The sequence below is a fragment of the Mesoplodon densirostris genome, chromosome 6 (genome assembly GCF_025265405.1).
Source record: "Mesoplodon densirostris isolate mMesDen1 chromosome 6, mMesDen1 primary haplotype, whole genome shotgun sequence".
NCBI lineage: Eukaryota > Metazoa > Chordata > Mammalia > Artiodactyla > Ziphiidae > Mesoplodon > Mesoplodon densirostris.
The window spans coordinates 44,870,129-44,887,680 of record NC_082666.1 but is presented as its reverse complement, the minus strand read 5'-3'; the positions used below and the strand labels follow the sequence as shown (position 1 = coordinate 44,887,680).

Sequence of the window (17,552 nt, the reverse complement as noted above, 5' to 3'; positions counted from 1 at the left end):
GCGTCCCATAGATTTTGGATCATTGTCTTTCCATTTTCATTTCTCTCATTTTTTAAATTTCCTTTTTGATTTCTTCACTGACCCATTGGTTGTTTAGTGGCATATTGTTTAGCCTCCATGTGTTCGTGTTTTGTGTTTTTTGGTTTTTTTCAGTTTTTCTCCTGTAGTTGATTTCTAGTCTTATAGAACTGTGGTCAGAAAAGGTGTCTGATATGATTTCCATCTTCTTAAGTTTATTGAGACTTGTTTTGTGGCCTAGCATGTGATCTATCCTTGAGAATGTTGCATGTGCACTTGAAAAAATGCGTATGCAGTTGATTTTGGATGGAATGTTCTATATATATCTATTAAGTCCACTGGTCTCGAGTCTTGTTTAAGGTCAGTGTTTCCTTATTTTTTTCAAATTGGGGTATAGCTGTTTTACAATGTTGTGTTAGTTTCTGCTGTACAATGAAGTGAATCAGCCATATGTATACATATATCCCTTCCCTCTTGGACCTCCCTCCCATCCCCCCATCCCACCCTATCTAGGTCACCACAGAGCACCAAGCTGAGCTCCCTGTGCTATACAGCAGGTTCCCACTAGCTATCTGTTTTACACATGGTAGTGTATATATGTCAATGCCAATCTCCCAGGTCATCCAGGTATCGCACACCCCTCCCCACCATGTCCACACATCTGTTCTCTACATCTGCGTCTCTACTCCTGCCCTGCAAATAGGTGCATCTGTACCATTTTTCTAGATTCCACATACATGCATTAATATATGATATTTGTTTTTCTCTTTCTGACTTACTTCACTCTGTATGACAGACTCTATGTCCATCCACATCTCTACAAATGACCAAATTTTTTTCCTTTTTATTGCTCACTAATATTCCATTGTATGTATGTGCCACATCTTCTTTATCCATTCGTCTGTCAATGGACATTTAAGTTGCTTCCATGTCCTGGCTATTGTAAATAGTGCTACAATGAACACTGGGATGCATGTGTCTTTTTGAATTATGGTTTTCTCAGGGTATATGCCCACTAATGGGATTGCTGGGTCATACAGTAGTTCTAGTTTTAGTTTTTTAAGGAACCTCCATACTGTTTTCCATAGTGGTTTTATCAATTTACATTCCCATAAGCAGTGCAAGAGGATTCCCTTTTCTCCACACCCTCTCCAGCATTTATTGTTTGTAGATTTTTTGATGATGGCCATTCTGTCCAGTGTGAGGTGATACCTCAGTGTAGCCAGTGTTTCCTTATGGATTTTCTGTCTGGATGATCTGTCCATTGATGTAAGTGGGGTGTTAAAGTCCTCTACTATTATTGTGTTACTGTCAATTTCTCTCTTTATGTCTGTTAATATTTGCTTTATGTATTTAGGTGCTCCTCTGTTGGGCACATATATATTTACAACTCTTATATCTTCTTCTTGGATTGATCCCTTGATCATTAGGTAACATCTGTCTTTGTCTCTTCTTACAGTCTTTGTTTTAAAGTCGATTTTGTCTGATATAAGTCTTGCTACTTCAGCTTTCTTTTCATTTTCATTTGCATGGAATACTTGTTTCCACCCCCTTACTTTCAGTCTGTGTGTTTGTCTTTAGATCTAATGTGAGTCTCTTGTAGACAGCATATATATTTGTCTTATTTTTGTATCCATTCAGCCACACTGTGTCCTTCAATTGGAGCATTTAGTCCATTTACATTTAAAGTAATTATTGATAGGTATGTACTTATTACCATTTTGTTAATTGTTTTGGGGTTGTCTTTGTAGTTATTTTTTGTTCCTTTCTTCTTTTGCTCTTTTGTGATTTGTTGACTGTATCCAGGGTCCCCAACCCATGGGACATGGACTGGTACCAGTCCACAGCTTGTTAGGAACCGGGCCACACAGCAGGAGGTGAGCGGTGGGCAAGCGAGCAAAGCTTCATCTGCTGCTCCCCGTTGCTTGCATTACCACCTGAACCATCCCCACATCCCCGTCAGTGGAAAAATTGACTTCCATGAAACTGGTCCCTCGTGTCAAAAAGGTTGGGGACTGCTGGACTACATTTAGTGTTATATTTGGATTCCTTTCTCTTTTTTGCATGTGTGTCTATTAAAGATTTTTGGTTTGTGGCTACCATGAGGATACACACACACACATACACACATGCACAATTTTTTTTTTTTTTTTTTCTTTTTGCGGTATGCGGGCCTCTCACTGTTGTGGCCTCTCCCGCTGCGGAGCACAGGCTCCGGACGCGCAGGCCCAGCGGCCATGGCTCACGGGCCCAGCCGCTCCGTGGCATATGGGATCCTCCCAGACCGGGGCACGAACCCGTATCCCCTGCATCGGCAGGCAGACTCTCAACCACTGCGCCACCAGGGAGGCCCCACATGCACAATTTTTAAAGTTGCTGCTCTCCAAAGTTTGAATGCATTCTAACAACCCTGCATTTTTACTCCTCCCTCCACATTTACTGTTTTTGACATCATATTTTGCATCTTTTTGTTTTGTGTATACCTTAACTACTTATTGTGGATATAGATGATTTTACTACTTTTGTCTTTTAACCTTCCTACTAGCTTTAAAAGCGATTGATCTACTACCTATACTACATGTTTGTCTTTACTTATGAGATTTCTTGTTTCATAGTTCTAGTTGTGGTCTTTTCTGCTTAGAAAAGTCCCTTTAACATTTCTCATAATGCCAGTTTAGTGTTGTTGAACTCTTAGCTTTTGCCTGTGTATAAAACTCTTTGTCTCTTCTTCAAATCTAATGGGAACCTTGCTGGGTAGACTATTCTTGGCTGTAGGTTTTTTTCTTTCAGCACTTTGAATATGTCATGCCACTCCCTTTGGCCTGCAAAATTTCTGCCAAAAAGTCAGCTCATAGTCTTGTGGGAGTTCCCTTGTACACAACTAGTTGCTTTTCTCTTGCTGCTTTTAAGATTCTCTTTTTATAATTAAAATGGCAAAAGTTAAAGATAATGTGTATTGGTGTGGAAGTCTTTGGGTTTCTTTTGGGGGGCTCTTCATGATTCCTGGACCGAAATGTCTTTTTTCTTTCCCACATTAGGGAAATTTTCAGCTATCTTTTCTGCAAATAAATTTTCTGACCCTTTCTCTCTTATCCATCTGGGACCCCTAAAATACAAATATTAATATGCTTGATGCTGTCCCAGAGATCTCTTAAACTATTCTCATTTTTTAAAATTCTTTTTCTTTTTTTTTTCTGTTCAGCTTGGGTGATTTCCACTACTTTATCTTCCAGCTCACTGATCTGTTCCCCTGTATCATCTAATCTACTGTCAATTCCTTCTAGTTTATTTTTTTAGTTATTGTGTTCTTTAGCTTTTTTGTGGTTCTTTATATTTTCTAACTCTGTTAAATTTCTCACTGTGTTTATCTTTTCTTCTCTCAAGTTTGTTGAGCATCTTTGTGATCATTAACTTGAACTCTTTTTCAGGTAGATTGCTTATCTCTACTTTGCTTAGTTCTTCTTCTGGGGTTTTGTCTTATCCCTTCATTTGGAACATATTCCTCTGTCTCCATTTTGCCTAAGGTTGGTTACATTTCTCACCATTCTATCAGTGTCCTTGTGATAGAATGAGTTCTCCAAAATGGCTGCTGCCAGTGTCTATGTCCCTAGCAGGAGTCCCAATTGCCTCCTGCCTCTCCAGGAGGCTCTCCAAGATCACCAAGGGGGTCTGACCCAGGATCCTTTCAAATGACTGCCTCTTCACTGGGACTTGGAGTGTATGAGATTTTGTGTGCACCTTTTAAGAGCAGAATCTGTTTCCTACATCCCTCTGGCTCTCCCATATGCAAGCCCTGCTTCCCTTCAAAGACAGATGTTCTGGGGGCTCATCTTCCTGGTGCAGGACCCCCAGGCTGGGCAGCCTGATGTGGGCCTCAGGGTCCTCATTTCATGGAGAAAACCTCTGCAATTGTGACTATCCTCCTGTTTGTGGGTCACCTTCCAGGTGTGTGACCATACTGTGTCTCCACCCCATCTACCTGTCATGTTATGGTTCTTTCTTTGTATTTTTAGTTGTGGAAGATCTTTTCTCCTAGTCTTCAGGTTGTTTTCATAGATAGCTGCCCTGTAAACAGTTGTAATTTTGGTATGCCCATGGAAGAAGGTGAGCTAGGGTCTTCCTACTCTGCCATATTCCCAGAAGTTCTTCTTTATGTTTGCCTTTTGACCTGAACAAGATAACCAGTTCATGAGTTTGGTCCTCCCCACCACTAAAATTTTAACATCTCAATTGGCTAAGTGACTTCCAGATTGCAACCTGTCTTTATCAGGCATCTCATTCCTTCCCAGGAGAGGACATCAGGTGTAGATAGAGTCAATGATGAGCAATAATTTTAGTTAAACACCAAGTTCTGCTTTCTTCTGAAAGAATATGACAATTTCCCCAAATCTGTCAGTGTTAATACCTTGGACCACAATTGAACCACTACACAATATATCCAATTTTCAAGCTGTTGATAGTGCTGTGTTCCTTGTAACTTGAGTACCCAAAGTTTTTTCCTGGAAAGCCAAGTTACTTGTCCATACCCCTCCCAAAACAGACATCCAAGTACTCTTAATATTTAATACCCCTGAGACTCAAAAGTAAAAGAGGACTCATTAAGCAAATTCATGACCAGTGGCTTGAGGCAGCAATACAGCCCTCCTCTTTAGTGCAGGGTTGCCCTAGATCTCAGATACCACTCTCATTCCTAGTTTCAAGCATCTATGAAGCAATTTCCCCAGGAAGTAGCCTTTCAAAGCAGGAGCAGCTGGTGGGACATAATGCTGTCTAGCTTCCTGGCACCATCCCCAGAGTGAAACTTCAAATCACTGGGCCTGTTTTTTTCCATTCCATGTCCTCCCCAAAGCTGCTTCCAGAAAAAGCAAATTGCTCTAACATAGGCAAGGTCTTTTCCCATTATTAACAAGACTCACTGATAGGCTCACTTGTTCTTTCTGGCTGCCAACATAAAAACCTCAGGGCTGTAATTGTATTTGGAGGGAGGAGGCATTAGCGTTCAGCATGTCCTAGCATCCATGATTTCCCAGGTCATCCTATCAGAAAGGACATCTGGCGGTCACATGACACGGAACGCCCTAATACAAGGGTGCTTTCAGAGATTGCCCCAGGGGTGTGGATTTCCAAACTAAATATGTTGTCTTTGGGTATGAGTCAGAATAGCCCTTAAGTTAGAAAAGTCAATGACAGTCATGTAAGTGGGTTAAACAGATGATTAGATATAGGGAAGTTAAAAATCAAAAGCATTGCGTTCAATCTCCCTGAAGTCTATAAATCAAGTCCTGGTATAATTCCTCCACTGGCTGGCTAGGGTTGGGGTACTTCCTCAGTTCTAAGGCACTGGGGGTGACTTCCCTAGCTGGGTTTGGGAAAGAGGGAAGTGTGGAAGAATAAGAAGGGAAACCAGGACAGTGGACATCTCAAACCATAGCCATAGAAAGTAGAATTATGAAACCGAACTAATTATTTCAAAACTTCATCTTTCCAAAGGGAAGTTACCCTAGCACCTGAGCAGAAGTGGTAGAAAGATTATGCTACATTTAAGAAAAAATATCTGGACAAGCCAAGTAAGATCTTTTCCTTCTGGAATTATTGCTTCCAAGTCTTCTAAACTTGTAGTCCCAGCTTCTCTCCCAATAAAATGAGGAGGATACTACCCGCATTTTCTCTAATCTTAGGCAACTAAGATTATATGAGTTATTCAGAAGATAAATGTGGTGGAAATTCAAGAGGACTCTTATTGACCAGTATTCAATCTGTCCCATCCTACATCACATTTTTAAAATAATGGAAATTCTGGGCCCTTGCTATTAAAATAGCAAAATATAGTCATCATTTACTGACTCAGTCCTCACCACTCTCACAGCATATGGGCATGAGACATCTTGTCAAACATATGGTATTCCAAATGTAATAGTGTTAAATATTTAATATTCCACAATGGTGTACCATAAATCAAATTGTGAAGAGTTGTAGGCAAACCACCAACTCCCACAGCAGAGGTAAGTTCCACTTCAGGCTTTCTAACTAACTTGATTTTTTCTTGATTAGCTTTCTATCCAAATAATTCATTGCTTTATTTTCCATTGAGAAAAAGTACACGAGCTGGTAAAACAAAACAAAAACAAAAAACAAACCAATGCTTGTCAATTAATCTCTGCTTAAAACTCTCATGTCAGCATATTGTTGTGTCTTTGAGCCCTTTTTTAAAATCAGGTTCAGGTTTTTTGGGGGGGTTTCCACAGAAAAACCCAAATGAACTTTTTGGCCAACCCAATAATTATCCAAGGTTCACTTCCTCCCTCTTCTCTCCCCAAAGATCATAATAATGGCTATCCTGCCTTTAAAAGAAGTTATTGTGAACATTTCTAGGTTTTAGACTTGCCAATCATGGCTGTATTTCCTCCTGCAACTGTCTCACCTAGACCTAGCTAATACATAGTAAAAGTAATAATAACAATTAATAATAAAAATAACACATAACATGTACTCCATATATATCATTGTTAAGCATTTACATAGCTTATCTCGAATTCCCATATCACCCTTACATCTAGGTACTGTTATCGATATTAACAATCAGGACAAAGACTCAGAGAAGCTCAATAACTTGGTCAAGATCACACAGCTTTCTAACCTGCAGAGAGGGGATTTAATTTGCATCCTTCTGAGTACAAAGTCCAAGCATCCTTATGAGTACAAAGTCCAAGCCTCTTTCTGAGTACAAAGTCCAAGCCTCTTTCTGAGTACAAAGTCCGTACAGTTTTGTATAGCAACTACTTTGCAATCCATGTGGAAGTTACACTCACACTGTATCTTCAAAATCAAAAGGCTATAACGGCTATATTGTAGGGGAAAACAGAACTATTCAGGCAGCCCTCTAAGCAATTTAGTGAATACATCAGAGAAGATGGTTTTGTTTTGGAGTGGCCCTTATTTTTTCCACTAATCTACTACCTGAGTCTGGACACTAAAAATTAAGGTAAACCAAGTCAAAATATAAAGAACAATGAAGCATATTAACCCAGAGGCTTAAGTTGAAAATATAATTTTAGTCATACAGAAAAGTTGCAAAAATAGCATAACAACTCATTTACCTTAGTATTAGCATCTTATATAGCCATGAGCAATTATCAAAATTAAGAAACTAATATTAACCCAATATTATTAACTAAACTACAGACTTAATCTGGAATTCACCAGTTTTCCCAACTACTACACTTTTCTCTGTTCCAGCATCCAATCCAGGATTCCATATTACCTTAGTTGATGCATCTCTCTAATCTGTGAGAGTTCCCCAATCTTTTCTTGTCCTTCATGACCTGAACAGCTTTGAAGAGTATTGGTAAGTTGTTTTGGAGAATGTCTCTCCCTTTAGTTTTTCTGATGGTCCCTCCAGATTTGAATGAGGTTATACATTGTTGCGAAAGATACCACAGAGACAGAGTGCCCTTCTCAGTGCATGGTATCGGGGAGTCCATGACATTGGTATTTCTTTTTATTGTTGATATTAACCCTGATCGCTTGGTTAAAGTGGTGTCTGCCAAGTCTTTCCACTATAAAGTTATTATTTTTCCCCTTGTTTCAATAATTTAAAAATACCAGGCTTGGGCTTCCCTGGTGGTGCAGTGGTTAAGAATCCACCTGCCAATTCAGGGGACACAGGTTCAAGCCCTGGTCCGGGAAGATCCCAAATGCTGCGGAGCAACTAAGCCCGTGTGCTACAACTACTGAGCCTGCACTCTAGAGCCTGCGAGCCACAACTACTGAGTCCACGTGCCACAACTACTGAAGCCTGTGTCCCTAGAGCCTGTGCTCTGCAACAAGAGAAGCCACTGCAACGAGAAGCCTGCGCACCACAACAAAGAGTAGCCCCTGCTCCCCGCAACTAGAGAAAGCTCGCACGCAGCAACGAAGACCCAACGCAGCCAAAAATAAAACAAACAAACAAACAAAAAACATTTTAAAAAATACCAGGCTTAGGGCAGGAGGGAAGAGGATTCCTTGAGACTGTGCAAATATCCTGCTTCTCCTCAAACTGTTGCCCATCAATTTTAGCATTCATTGATCGATCTTGCCCACAACAATTATTATTTTGGCACTCTAATGGTAGATTTCTATTTCTCTCATTCCCCTTACAATAATTAATTGGAATTCTTCTGTAAGGAAGAGCTGCCTCTTCTCCCCCTTTTATTTATTTATGCAGTTATTTATTTATATCAGTATAGTCTCATTGATATTTATTTCATTCTATGGATTATAATCCAATGCTATTGTTATTTGGTTTTTTTATTAATTAATTAATTTTTGGCTGCATTGGGTCTTTGTTGCTGCACGTGGGCTTTCTCTAGTTGCAGCAAGTGGAGGCTACTCTTCATTGCAGTGCATGGGCTTCTCGTTGCAGTGGCTTCTCTTGTTGCAGAGCACAGGCTCTAGGCACACAGGCTTCAGTAGTTGTGGCACATGGGCTCAGTAGTTGTGGCTCGCAGGCCCTAGAGCACAGGCTTAGCAGTTGTGGGGCATGGGCTTAGTTGCGCCATGGCATTTGGGAACTTCCCGGACCAGGGCTAGAACCCATGTCCCCTGAATTGGCAGGAGGATTCTTATCCAGTATGCCACCAGGGAAGCCGCCTGTCATTTGTTTTTGAACTCCAATTGTTCCAGTTTTGGTCACTGGCAGTTCTTTCACATCGGCTCTGTGCCTTTCCTAGTGCTCCACATTTTGTTTTTTGAGTAATTTTTTACTTCCTGGTGCCACAAGATGCTCCAAGCTCACCTTGTGATTTCACTACCCCAGCCCTAGAATCAGCCTTTTCTGCAAGGAGCCCTTCTTCCTTTTTTTTTTTTTTTTTTTTTTGCGGTACGCGGGCCTCTCATTGTTGTGGCCTCTCCCGTTGCGGAGCACAGGCTCCGGACGCGCAGGCTCAGCGGCCATGGCTCACGGGCCCAGCCGCTCCGCGGCATGTGGGATCTTCCCAGACCGGGGCACGAACCCGTGTCCCCTGCATCGGCAGGCGGACTCTCAACCACTGCGCCACCAGGGAAGCCCCCTTCTTCCTTTTATTAGAGCATGGTATTTGAAACCAAGATCTGAAGGCTAGGTGTACTTATTACTACAGTGCTGTCATTGCCTCTAAGTCATCCCAGCAGGTGGGACTTGGAAATATATGTATACTTACTAACCCCCCACCCCAATACACACACACTCACACACACACGCCCCTTATATTTATTTCTGTATTTATCTATGTATATTAAAAAACATGGTTTCATATTGATACCCCTGATTCTAATTCTAAAGACTTTGCTTAATATTTTATCCAGTATCTCCCCAATGAGAGGGTCAAGAGGAATTGAAAAAGGCTTGTGCATTTAAATGGTGTCCAGCTATTGTGTGGAATAAGGGTCAGCAAACTATGGCCAACTGCCTATTTTTGTGAAATACTTTCACTGGAAAATGTTTTATTGGAACACAGACACATCCGTTAATTTAGGTATTGTCTATAGCCAGTTTCCACTAGAAATTAATAATTGAGTAATTACAACAGAAGTTTTTCGAGTTACAAAGCTGCAAATATTTTCTATCTAGCCCTTTACGGGAAGGGTTTACAGATCCCTAGTCTAGGCTATGTTTCAAATTTTCATCTGAGAGATGAAATGGAAAGAGTATGGGTTCAGATTCCATCCTTCCTCTTATAATTACTAGCATAGGCAAGCCACTGACTCTGTGCCTCAGTTTCCCCTTCCTTGAAGTGTTTTGGGGAACACTAAAGATCATATGATAAAATTCCTGGCATATAATAAATGTTCTACTAATGGTAGCCAGAGTTACTTCTGCAGGTGGCTTTTTAGAATTTTGCACAAAAATAACCTATTTTCAGTGGTGCTTAGATGACTAATATAGTTCACAGAGTCTGTTTGGCCATGGGGACTCTGAACCATAATTCTAAATTCAAGTACTCACTGCATCACTTACTACCCGTGGGACCTTGGGCAAGTAACAATGTTTTTGAGCCTGTTTCTCCCTCCATACAAGGGTAATATATTCATAGGCCATAAGAAATTATGTCTATAAACATCTTTATGCTATGGTCCCCCAAACTGGTCAGGAGACAAAGCTGGGATGAATGCATCAAAATTAGAATCAAGATGTCTAAAAATACATCTTCCTGACCCCTAGCCCCAGGAATTCTGATTCAGGAGGTCTAGAATAAGGTCCACACTAAGGATTTTTAGCAAATACCTAAACTGACTTAGTTGCAGGGCCAGGCCTGGAAATCACTGTTACTCAGTAGTAAACACCACGCAAATTCCCTCCGTGATCTCATGTCAGCTCTATATCCTCACAGTGTCCTGCTACCTTCCTCTCACTCAGATAAATGCTTGGCCCATTCAAGGCTTCCTCAAGTGCTCCAGGAAACCAAAACCTCCTTCTTCTGAGCCACTGCATTATATCCCTTTATAGAGGATTAGGTCCTACTGAGAGGTCAATAAGATTCTCCATGTTTCAGAAGATTAATCTATTCCTTCAACATCCTCCTCCTTTACAAAAATACACTCTGAGAGTCTCTCCTTCACGGTATTAGTCAGTAAATACAAAACCAAGAACCAGGTGGGGTTGCGAGGAGGGGAAAAGGGGACAGCAAGATGACCAGAGACACTGGTAAGGAGGAGAGCAAATTAAAGAAGGCAGTCATCCTCAGCTAACCCCTTCACACTTTGCCCTGCTTGTCAGTAGGGCAGGGTAAGAAACACAGGCTGGAGCAGGTACAGGGCCTTTTAACCCATAGCTGGGACCCACAGTAGGGTTGAGGAGTGAGAAACCCTAGGTGGTAGGAGCTGGGATGGAGATTCCTGGGGTCTTTTGATGTGAGGGACACGCATCACTGTGAGTTCACACATGCCATACCCGAACACTCTTAGGCTGGTACACTGGGTCAAAAGCCAAGACTCCGCTGCTCACTCTTATGCATCAACAGAGACCAGGAAGGATAGGTGTGTCCAGGAGCAGGAATACAATGGAGGCTGTCAAATTTAGTAGTGCCCAAGGAGCAGCTTGCAAACTATCTTAACCCATCATCTGCCAAAGCTTTTTTTAAAAATGAGGTAAAATTAACATAAAATTAACCATTTTGAAGTGTACACTTCAGTGGCATTTAGTACACTCACAATGCTGTATATCTATCACCTATATCAAGTTTCAAAGATTTTCATCATCCCCAAAAGAAAACCTCATGCCATTAAAACAGTCACTCCCTTGTTCCTCTCTCTACCAATAACTTTTTATAGTGAGGGGTGGATTTTCTCTGTAATGAGATTTTATGTAGCCACTGTTTGAGAAGCTTTGGCAAACTCTGGGTTCAAAGGGCACAAGAACATTCTCTCTTCAACCAGGTGGGAGCAGCTTTCTGGAAAGCCCTAATGTTAAGTTTCCCTTCCCCCTGTCTCATTCAGTCCAGTGGGAACAGTGCCAGATTCTTATACACAATTACACACACACACACACGTGCGTGCGCACACACATACCCAGGCTGGTAAGTTTCATGTGGTCAATAACCATGAGAACAAGTGCACCACAGCTGCTCTGAGAAGAACCTATTCAGCACCCCAAAGCCTGAGTGACCGCCCCCAAATGGGTCCAGATAGTGGTCAGCTCTTACCCGCTGCTTCTCTGGGTCCACAAAACGAATGCCGAAGTAGTCCTTCTCCAGCAAGCTGTAGTAGTTGCAGATGTGGTCAATAAGAAACTGCCCTTTGGTCTCCCTCTGCAAAAGAAGCACATTTATGTTTCAGCCAGAGTTTGCCTTGTACATTCATGTCTAAAATGTGCCTCATTCCCTCCAATACGTCTGTGCTAAGACAGATGAATTCACTCACCCTGCTCTCTGGAGCAGGAGCTTCCAAACTCTTAACTGCAATCCACAGTGAGAAATTCATTTTATACTGTGAGCCATTACACACACATACACACACACACACACACACACAAAACCAAAGGAACACCAAAAAGGGGAAACAAAAGGATACCAAACAATACCCTGCCTAGGTGCAACACATTCTACTATGTTCTATTTTATCCTAGTGTATGCCATTTAATTTTTCTAATGCTATTTATGATTCAGAACACTGATTTCACAGCTCAATACCTAGTAGAGATCCACAGTTTGTAAAACCACATACAATTCCAAATACAATGCACCTGGCTGCTTGCTTTAACTGCTCATTCAGTCCTCACAACAATCCTGCAAGGAAGGTCCCGTTTTATACCTGAAGAGAGGCTCAGTGGCTTACCCAAAGTCACACAACATGTACGGAGCAAAGTAGGATTTGACCCAGGTCACCAGGCTATAGAATCCAGGCTCCATGCCACTTTGCCTCTCTGGAACATTGGTTAATGTACTGTGACTCTGCTAGAGCACAGGGTCTGGATGGTATGGAAATGCAATGAATGTATCAGATAGAACACCCTAACTCCCACCAGGAAAGGTGCAAAACTTGCTGCCTCAGGCCTCACAGACTCCATATCACACCCATAAATCAACATAGAAAGGCACTGAGGTAGACTGGGGCGGGGAGTCCAGGAGTGGGATTCAGAGACAGGTCTGGGTGACCTTGAGCAAACTCCCCAGCTGTTTCCACATCAGTAAAATGAGTTGGTTACACTAGATTTCTAAGTTGGCTAGATTATTTTTCCTTCTAAAACTCTATGAGTAAGAGAAGTATTAGCCAAATCTGATTAAGATAAATACCATTACAACAAAACTCCTTAAGAGCAAAGACCCTTCCAAGCCCTCATCAGGACATTTGATAACTTTCTGCTTCAATCAAAGTTGCTGACAGACCCATGGAATGTTTTAGGGATGGAATGTGACCTACAAAAATAAATGAAGAAATCAGAGACATTAAGTGAAGCCACTCTTCCAATCCACTAAAAATAATTTTGGAAGATCAGTTTGGTCTATGCTACCTGATTATCTTTTCTTTAGAAACAACTACCACCAGCTTGGGGAGCTGATGAAAAGGTCATTCACTGGCCTGGGATGCACCCCACTGAACAAAGGACTGGGGCTTATTAGCACATACTGTGATATGAAGCCTCCATTTTCCTGAAATCACTTTTGAGTATAATTTTGGATGAGCTTTGAACCTTTACTTTCTTTATAAAAGAACCCATTTGACGTAGCTCACAGGGAACAAAACATCAAAATGGAACTTGTTTTTAGATTTCTGTAATTGTTTTTAACCCAGAAGGCTCAAACAACAAGCTATATCTGATGACAGCTAAATTCAATGCCCAGAATATAATCAATGGATATAGTTTCTTTCATAGATTTATTCTGCAACCCATCCATCTTAGAGGCTGCTGCAGGATCAAATCACTGAACCTAACACATGAGTTCATCATTTTATGATTGGATTGCCAAGCTCTCCAAAGCAGAATTTACTATGGTGGACTACCCCCAACATATGCGAGACACACAAGACATGTGGGTTAAGGCAATGCCTTGTAATGACTTGGGACCTTGATTGTGTATGACAGCTACTGTGCCCTGAAGAACATGTAGTACTCCGAAGCACAACAAAGATTATTTTTTTTAATGATTAAACACAGCAACCAATATATACTCAACAGCAATATCTCAGACTACCTAAGATCCTTGAGAGAAGGAAATACCACAGCAGACAATGTAATGACTGGATAATACAACTGCATCTGAAACAGGGGTCAATGCCTTCCGCAAAAGCAGGTGAGGCCAGTTCCCATGGGTCCAGGCCACCAGGTGGGTTCCAGGTCTCTGATCCTCAGAGCACCACCCTCAGTCCAGCAATACTGTAGCAAATTCAGCATCACCCGGGAGGGAGCTTGTTGGAAACACAGAATTTCAGGCACTGTCCCAGACCAACCTAACCTAACTTGCATTTCCCTCAGTTATTGATATGCTCATGCAAGTTTGAGAAGCATTGGTCTAGAGGAATTTCCCCAACATGGGAAAAGTGCAAAAATTGTACCTGTCTCCAGAGCCCACTAGGAAAAATGCCCATTTTCCCTTGAGAATTGTCCATTCCTCAACTCAAAAAAAAAAATCAAAGGTTTTTCCAGTCTAGAGAACACAAACTGCCCCTGAATCTGTAGGCTGCCAGCCAACCTCATCATCTCGAGATGCTCTATGTTGCTGCTTCGTGCCAAGGAAGCCAGTTTACAGCCTCATGTTCTGCTCTGTTCCACTCCTGCCTGGAGAGCTGGACAATGTTCTTAAGTCATGTAAGTACCTATCATTATCATTTCTGTGCATTAAGCCCAGCTCTTGCACTAAACAAAAGGCCACCCAGGCCCAGTACCAAGAGTTGGAAGACTTTGTTCAGGTATGTTATGTGAGGATGCAGAAGTCCAGCTGCCAGCCTCACACATCTCACTTCAGGGAAGGAGCTTGGGGGTGAGCACTGGTTCTTCCCCCTACCTCCCACTGCTGGAACTCTGTTGAACTAACCCAAACCCTCCCCTCATTTCCTCCTGGTGTTTCTGAGGGGAGAGGTCATTGTTCACACCCTATCCTGCTACCTAAGCCAGTACCTGGCACACTGAGTGTGATCGAATGAATAAATGGGGCACTGCTTTCTCTCATGAAAAACTTGGGTTCTGGAAACTAACAGTGAGCCTCAGGTAAGACAACACAGTCCTCGTGTTAAAGACTCCTCAAACTTAGTACAATTAGCCAACTTTCACCCTAATCCATCAAGGTCTACACAGAGAAGTGCTAACCAAAGATTTCAAGTATAAGAACTTCTTTTTTAAGGACTTCTTTTAAATGTCAAAATTTTGTTGATTCTCTGACAAGATATTGGTTATATTTCCAGTACCAACTGAAGAGGGGAAAAAAATCAAATAGCTAATATAACTTCCTTAGAGCTGTTACCCAAGTTGTGTTTTATTAATCACAACAGCATTTCACACATGTGGAAAACAATAGGGAACAAATGTGTGAGCAGGGCCTCCTACAGGGGTCAGCTGGATGTTATGCCTCAAGAAAGTGCCTGAAATATAGACTTTTTTTTTAATATCTTTATTGGAGTATAATTGCTTTACAATGGTGTGTTAGTTTCTGCTGTTTAACAAAGTGAATCAGTTATACATACAGATATATCCCATATCTCTTCCCTTTTGCGTCTCCCTCCCTCCCACCCTCCCTATCCCACCCCTCTAGGTGGTCACAAACCACCTAGCTGATCTCCCTGTGCTATGTGGCTGCTTCCCACAAGCTATCTATTTTACATTTGGTAGTGTATATATGTCCATGCCACTCTCTCACTTTGTCACAGCTTACCCTTCCCCCTCCCCATGTCCTCAAGTCCATTCTCTAGTAGGTCTGAGTCTTTATTCCCATCCTGCCCCTAGGTTCTTCATAACCTCTTTTTTTTTTTTTAGATTCCAGAAATATAGACTTTTGATGCCATCTCTAAATGAGGTTATACAGTCTCAGGGTTGAAAGAATAATTTGTTCACCATACACAGTTAAACTGGTGTCCCAATACTGGCTCTCACCACCTATAGTGCAGCACAGTGAATTGATATTTTTATAAAGACTATACTAAAATATTGTAAATATAGTTGTAATATTTTAATGTGTTAAAAATCTAAACCAATCTAGCCAAGGTGTGGTCTGTGGACAGTGCTGGAATGTAAAATCTTTGTTACCAGTCTTTCATAAGTGGAGAAATTAAGAGTAATTTATTTTATTGTGTTTTCTACAAGTATTAGTCCAAATCAGATCGGGGGAACAAGATCTAGTTCTAGTTTCTCACCACAGACAGTTTGATGTGCTGATCTAAACTGGGCTGCCATGTTTGAGGGTTTGGTTTGGGATTTCTTTACCCCAGAAACCTCAAAGTATGAAGGGGGCTAGGCCCTCTCTCCATCTTCCTTGTCCAGTTTTTGTGGACAATTCTTGGTATGCGTGTGGATCCCTGAACTCCTTGCAATAATCCCACATTCTCTCAGCATTCTCTCCCACAGACTGGAAAGGAACCTAATTTTTGTAATCACAAACCAGACTACTTTTCAGAAAATCCCATCTCTCCTCCCCACCCCAAAGCATGTATTAGAAAGCCTTAAGCAAGTCATGAAATCTCTGAGGCTTAGTTGCTTCTTGTATGAAAGGGGAATAACAATGATAACTTCCAAATCTACCCCACCATATTATTTTGAGGCTCATTCACATATTTGTTAAGCATCTATTATACAGCAGGTATTGGGATAGGAATTAGAGAAAAATAGTGAGCAAAACACAATTTATAATCTCATAGACCTTAAAACTCTGTGGTTTGTAAAATGTGAAAGCATTTTTGCAAACTGCAAAGCACTAGTAAGTTGTCATTATTAATAATATTAATTATCGTAATCTTAAATCTTTGTCTCCAGTTTCAAAGATCAAGATATAAAGAAGTTAAGAGGAATAGTGTTGACCTCCCAGAACTGGCCTCTGTGGGTGAGAAAGTGAACAAAGAGACAAAGAACTCATTATTTTTGCTTAACTCCTCTTGCAGCCAATTGCTGGTGATTCATTTACTTCAACTCCCTGGTTCAATGGCAAAGCTAAAATAACAATAAATTTGTGCTTAAAGAAAAAGAACAAGCAAAGTCAACTGGCTAAGTCAGCCATGGCTTATCTTCAATGAAAAAGTATGGCAGATTTTAATCCTTAATTCCTAAAACACTAGGTCAAGATGTTTGTTTGTTTAGCTGGAAGTATTCCTTTTTTATGTAAAAATTTTTAAAACTTTTATTGAAATATAGTTGATTCATAGTGTTGTGTTAGTTTCAGGTGTACAGCAAAGTGATTCAGTTATACATACATATATACATATATATATTCAAGACATTTTCATACCTTTTAGATATTGGTTAAATGAGGAAAAGAGTACCAACCCCCAAAATACTTAATGTGTTGCTATAAACTAACACTTAGAGTTTGAAAAGGTAACTTCAGGAATGACGGTTTCAACATAATAATGATAATTACTATATATTAAACACTGTACACCAAGAACTGTGTTGAATACTTGCATTTAATCTCTGGATAACACACTGAGGTAATTCATGTCCTCCCCATGTTACAGATTTTTTAAAGGAACTCAGAAAAGTTAAGTTTGTTTGTAAGTGTGTCAAACCCAGGTCCAACACAGTACCCAAGCAGTTGTAGGAACTCAGTTTGCCTATCTGACCCCTATTCTCTATGTGGAGACAGAAGAAAAACAACAACAAGAGGATTTGGGAACAGTATCAAGTGCCCCAATTCCTAGAATTTGGACATTGGCAGGAAGAAGCACTGGGTTATCAACCACCACACCAGACCTAGAGAGACGCAGTTTTATAAAATACAAACCACTTTATCATAGATGTCATTGGTTAATTGTCCAGCATCCATACACCCCTTTGTCTTTCCTAATAGAACCCAGATTTTGTTCAGGTATGCACATATGTGTGCACACACCTAATACATATATACACACACAGGTAGACGCAAAGCCCATAAGCC

At 40.9% G+C, this 17,552-nt stretch overlaps 1 protein-coding gene across 1 annotated transcript in view; it reads right to left on the bottom strand.

Moving 5' to 3' along the window:
- The window catches only part of FRMD3 (FERM domain containing 3), a 309,241-nt gene that overhangs the window by 140,545 nt on the left and 151,144 nt on the right, over positions 1 to 17,552 (bottom strand). Inside the window, exon 2 of the mRNA XM_060100743.1 lies at positions 11,679 to 11,783. Within this exon, the coding sequence (XP_059956726.1) occupies positions 11,679 to 11,783 (105 nt within the window). The remainder of the gene's footprint in view (positions 1 to 11,678; positions 11,784 to 17,552) is intronic.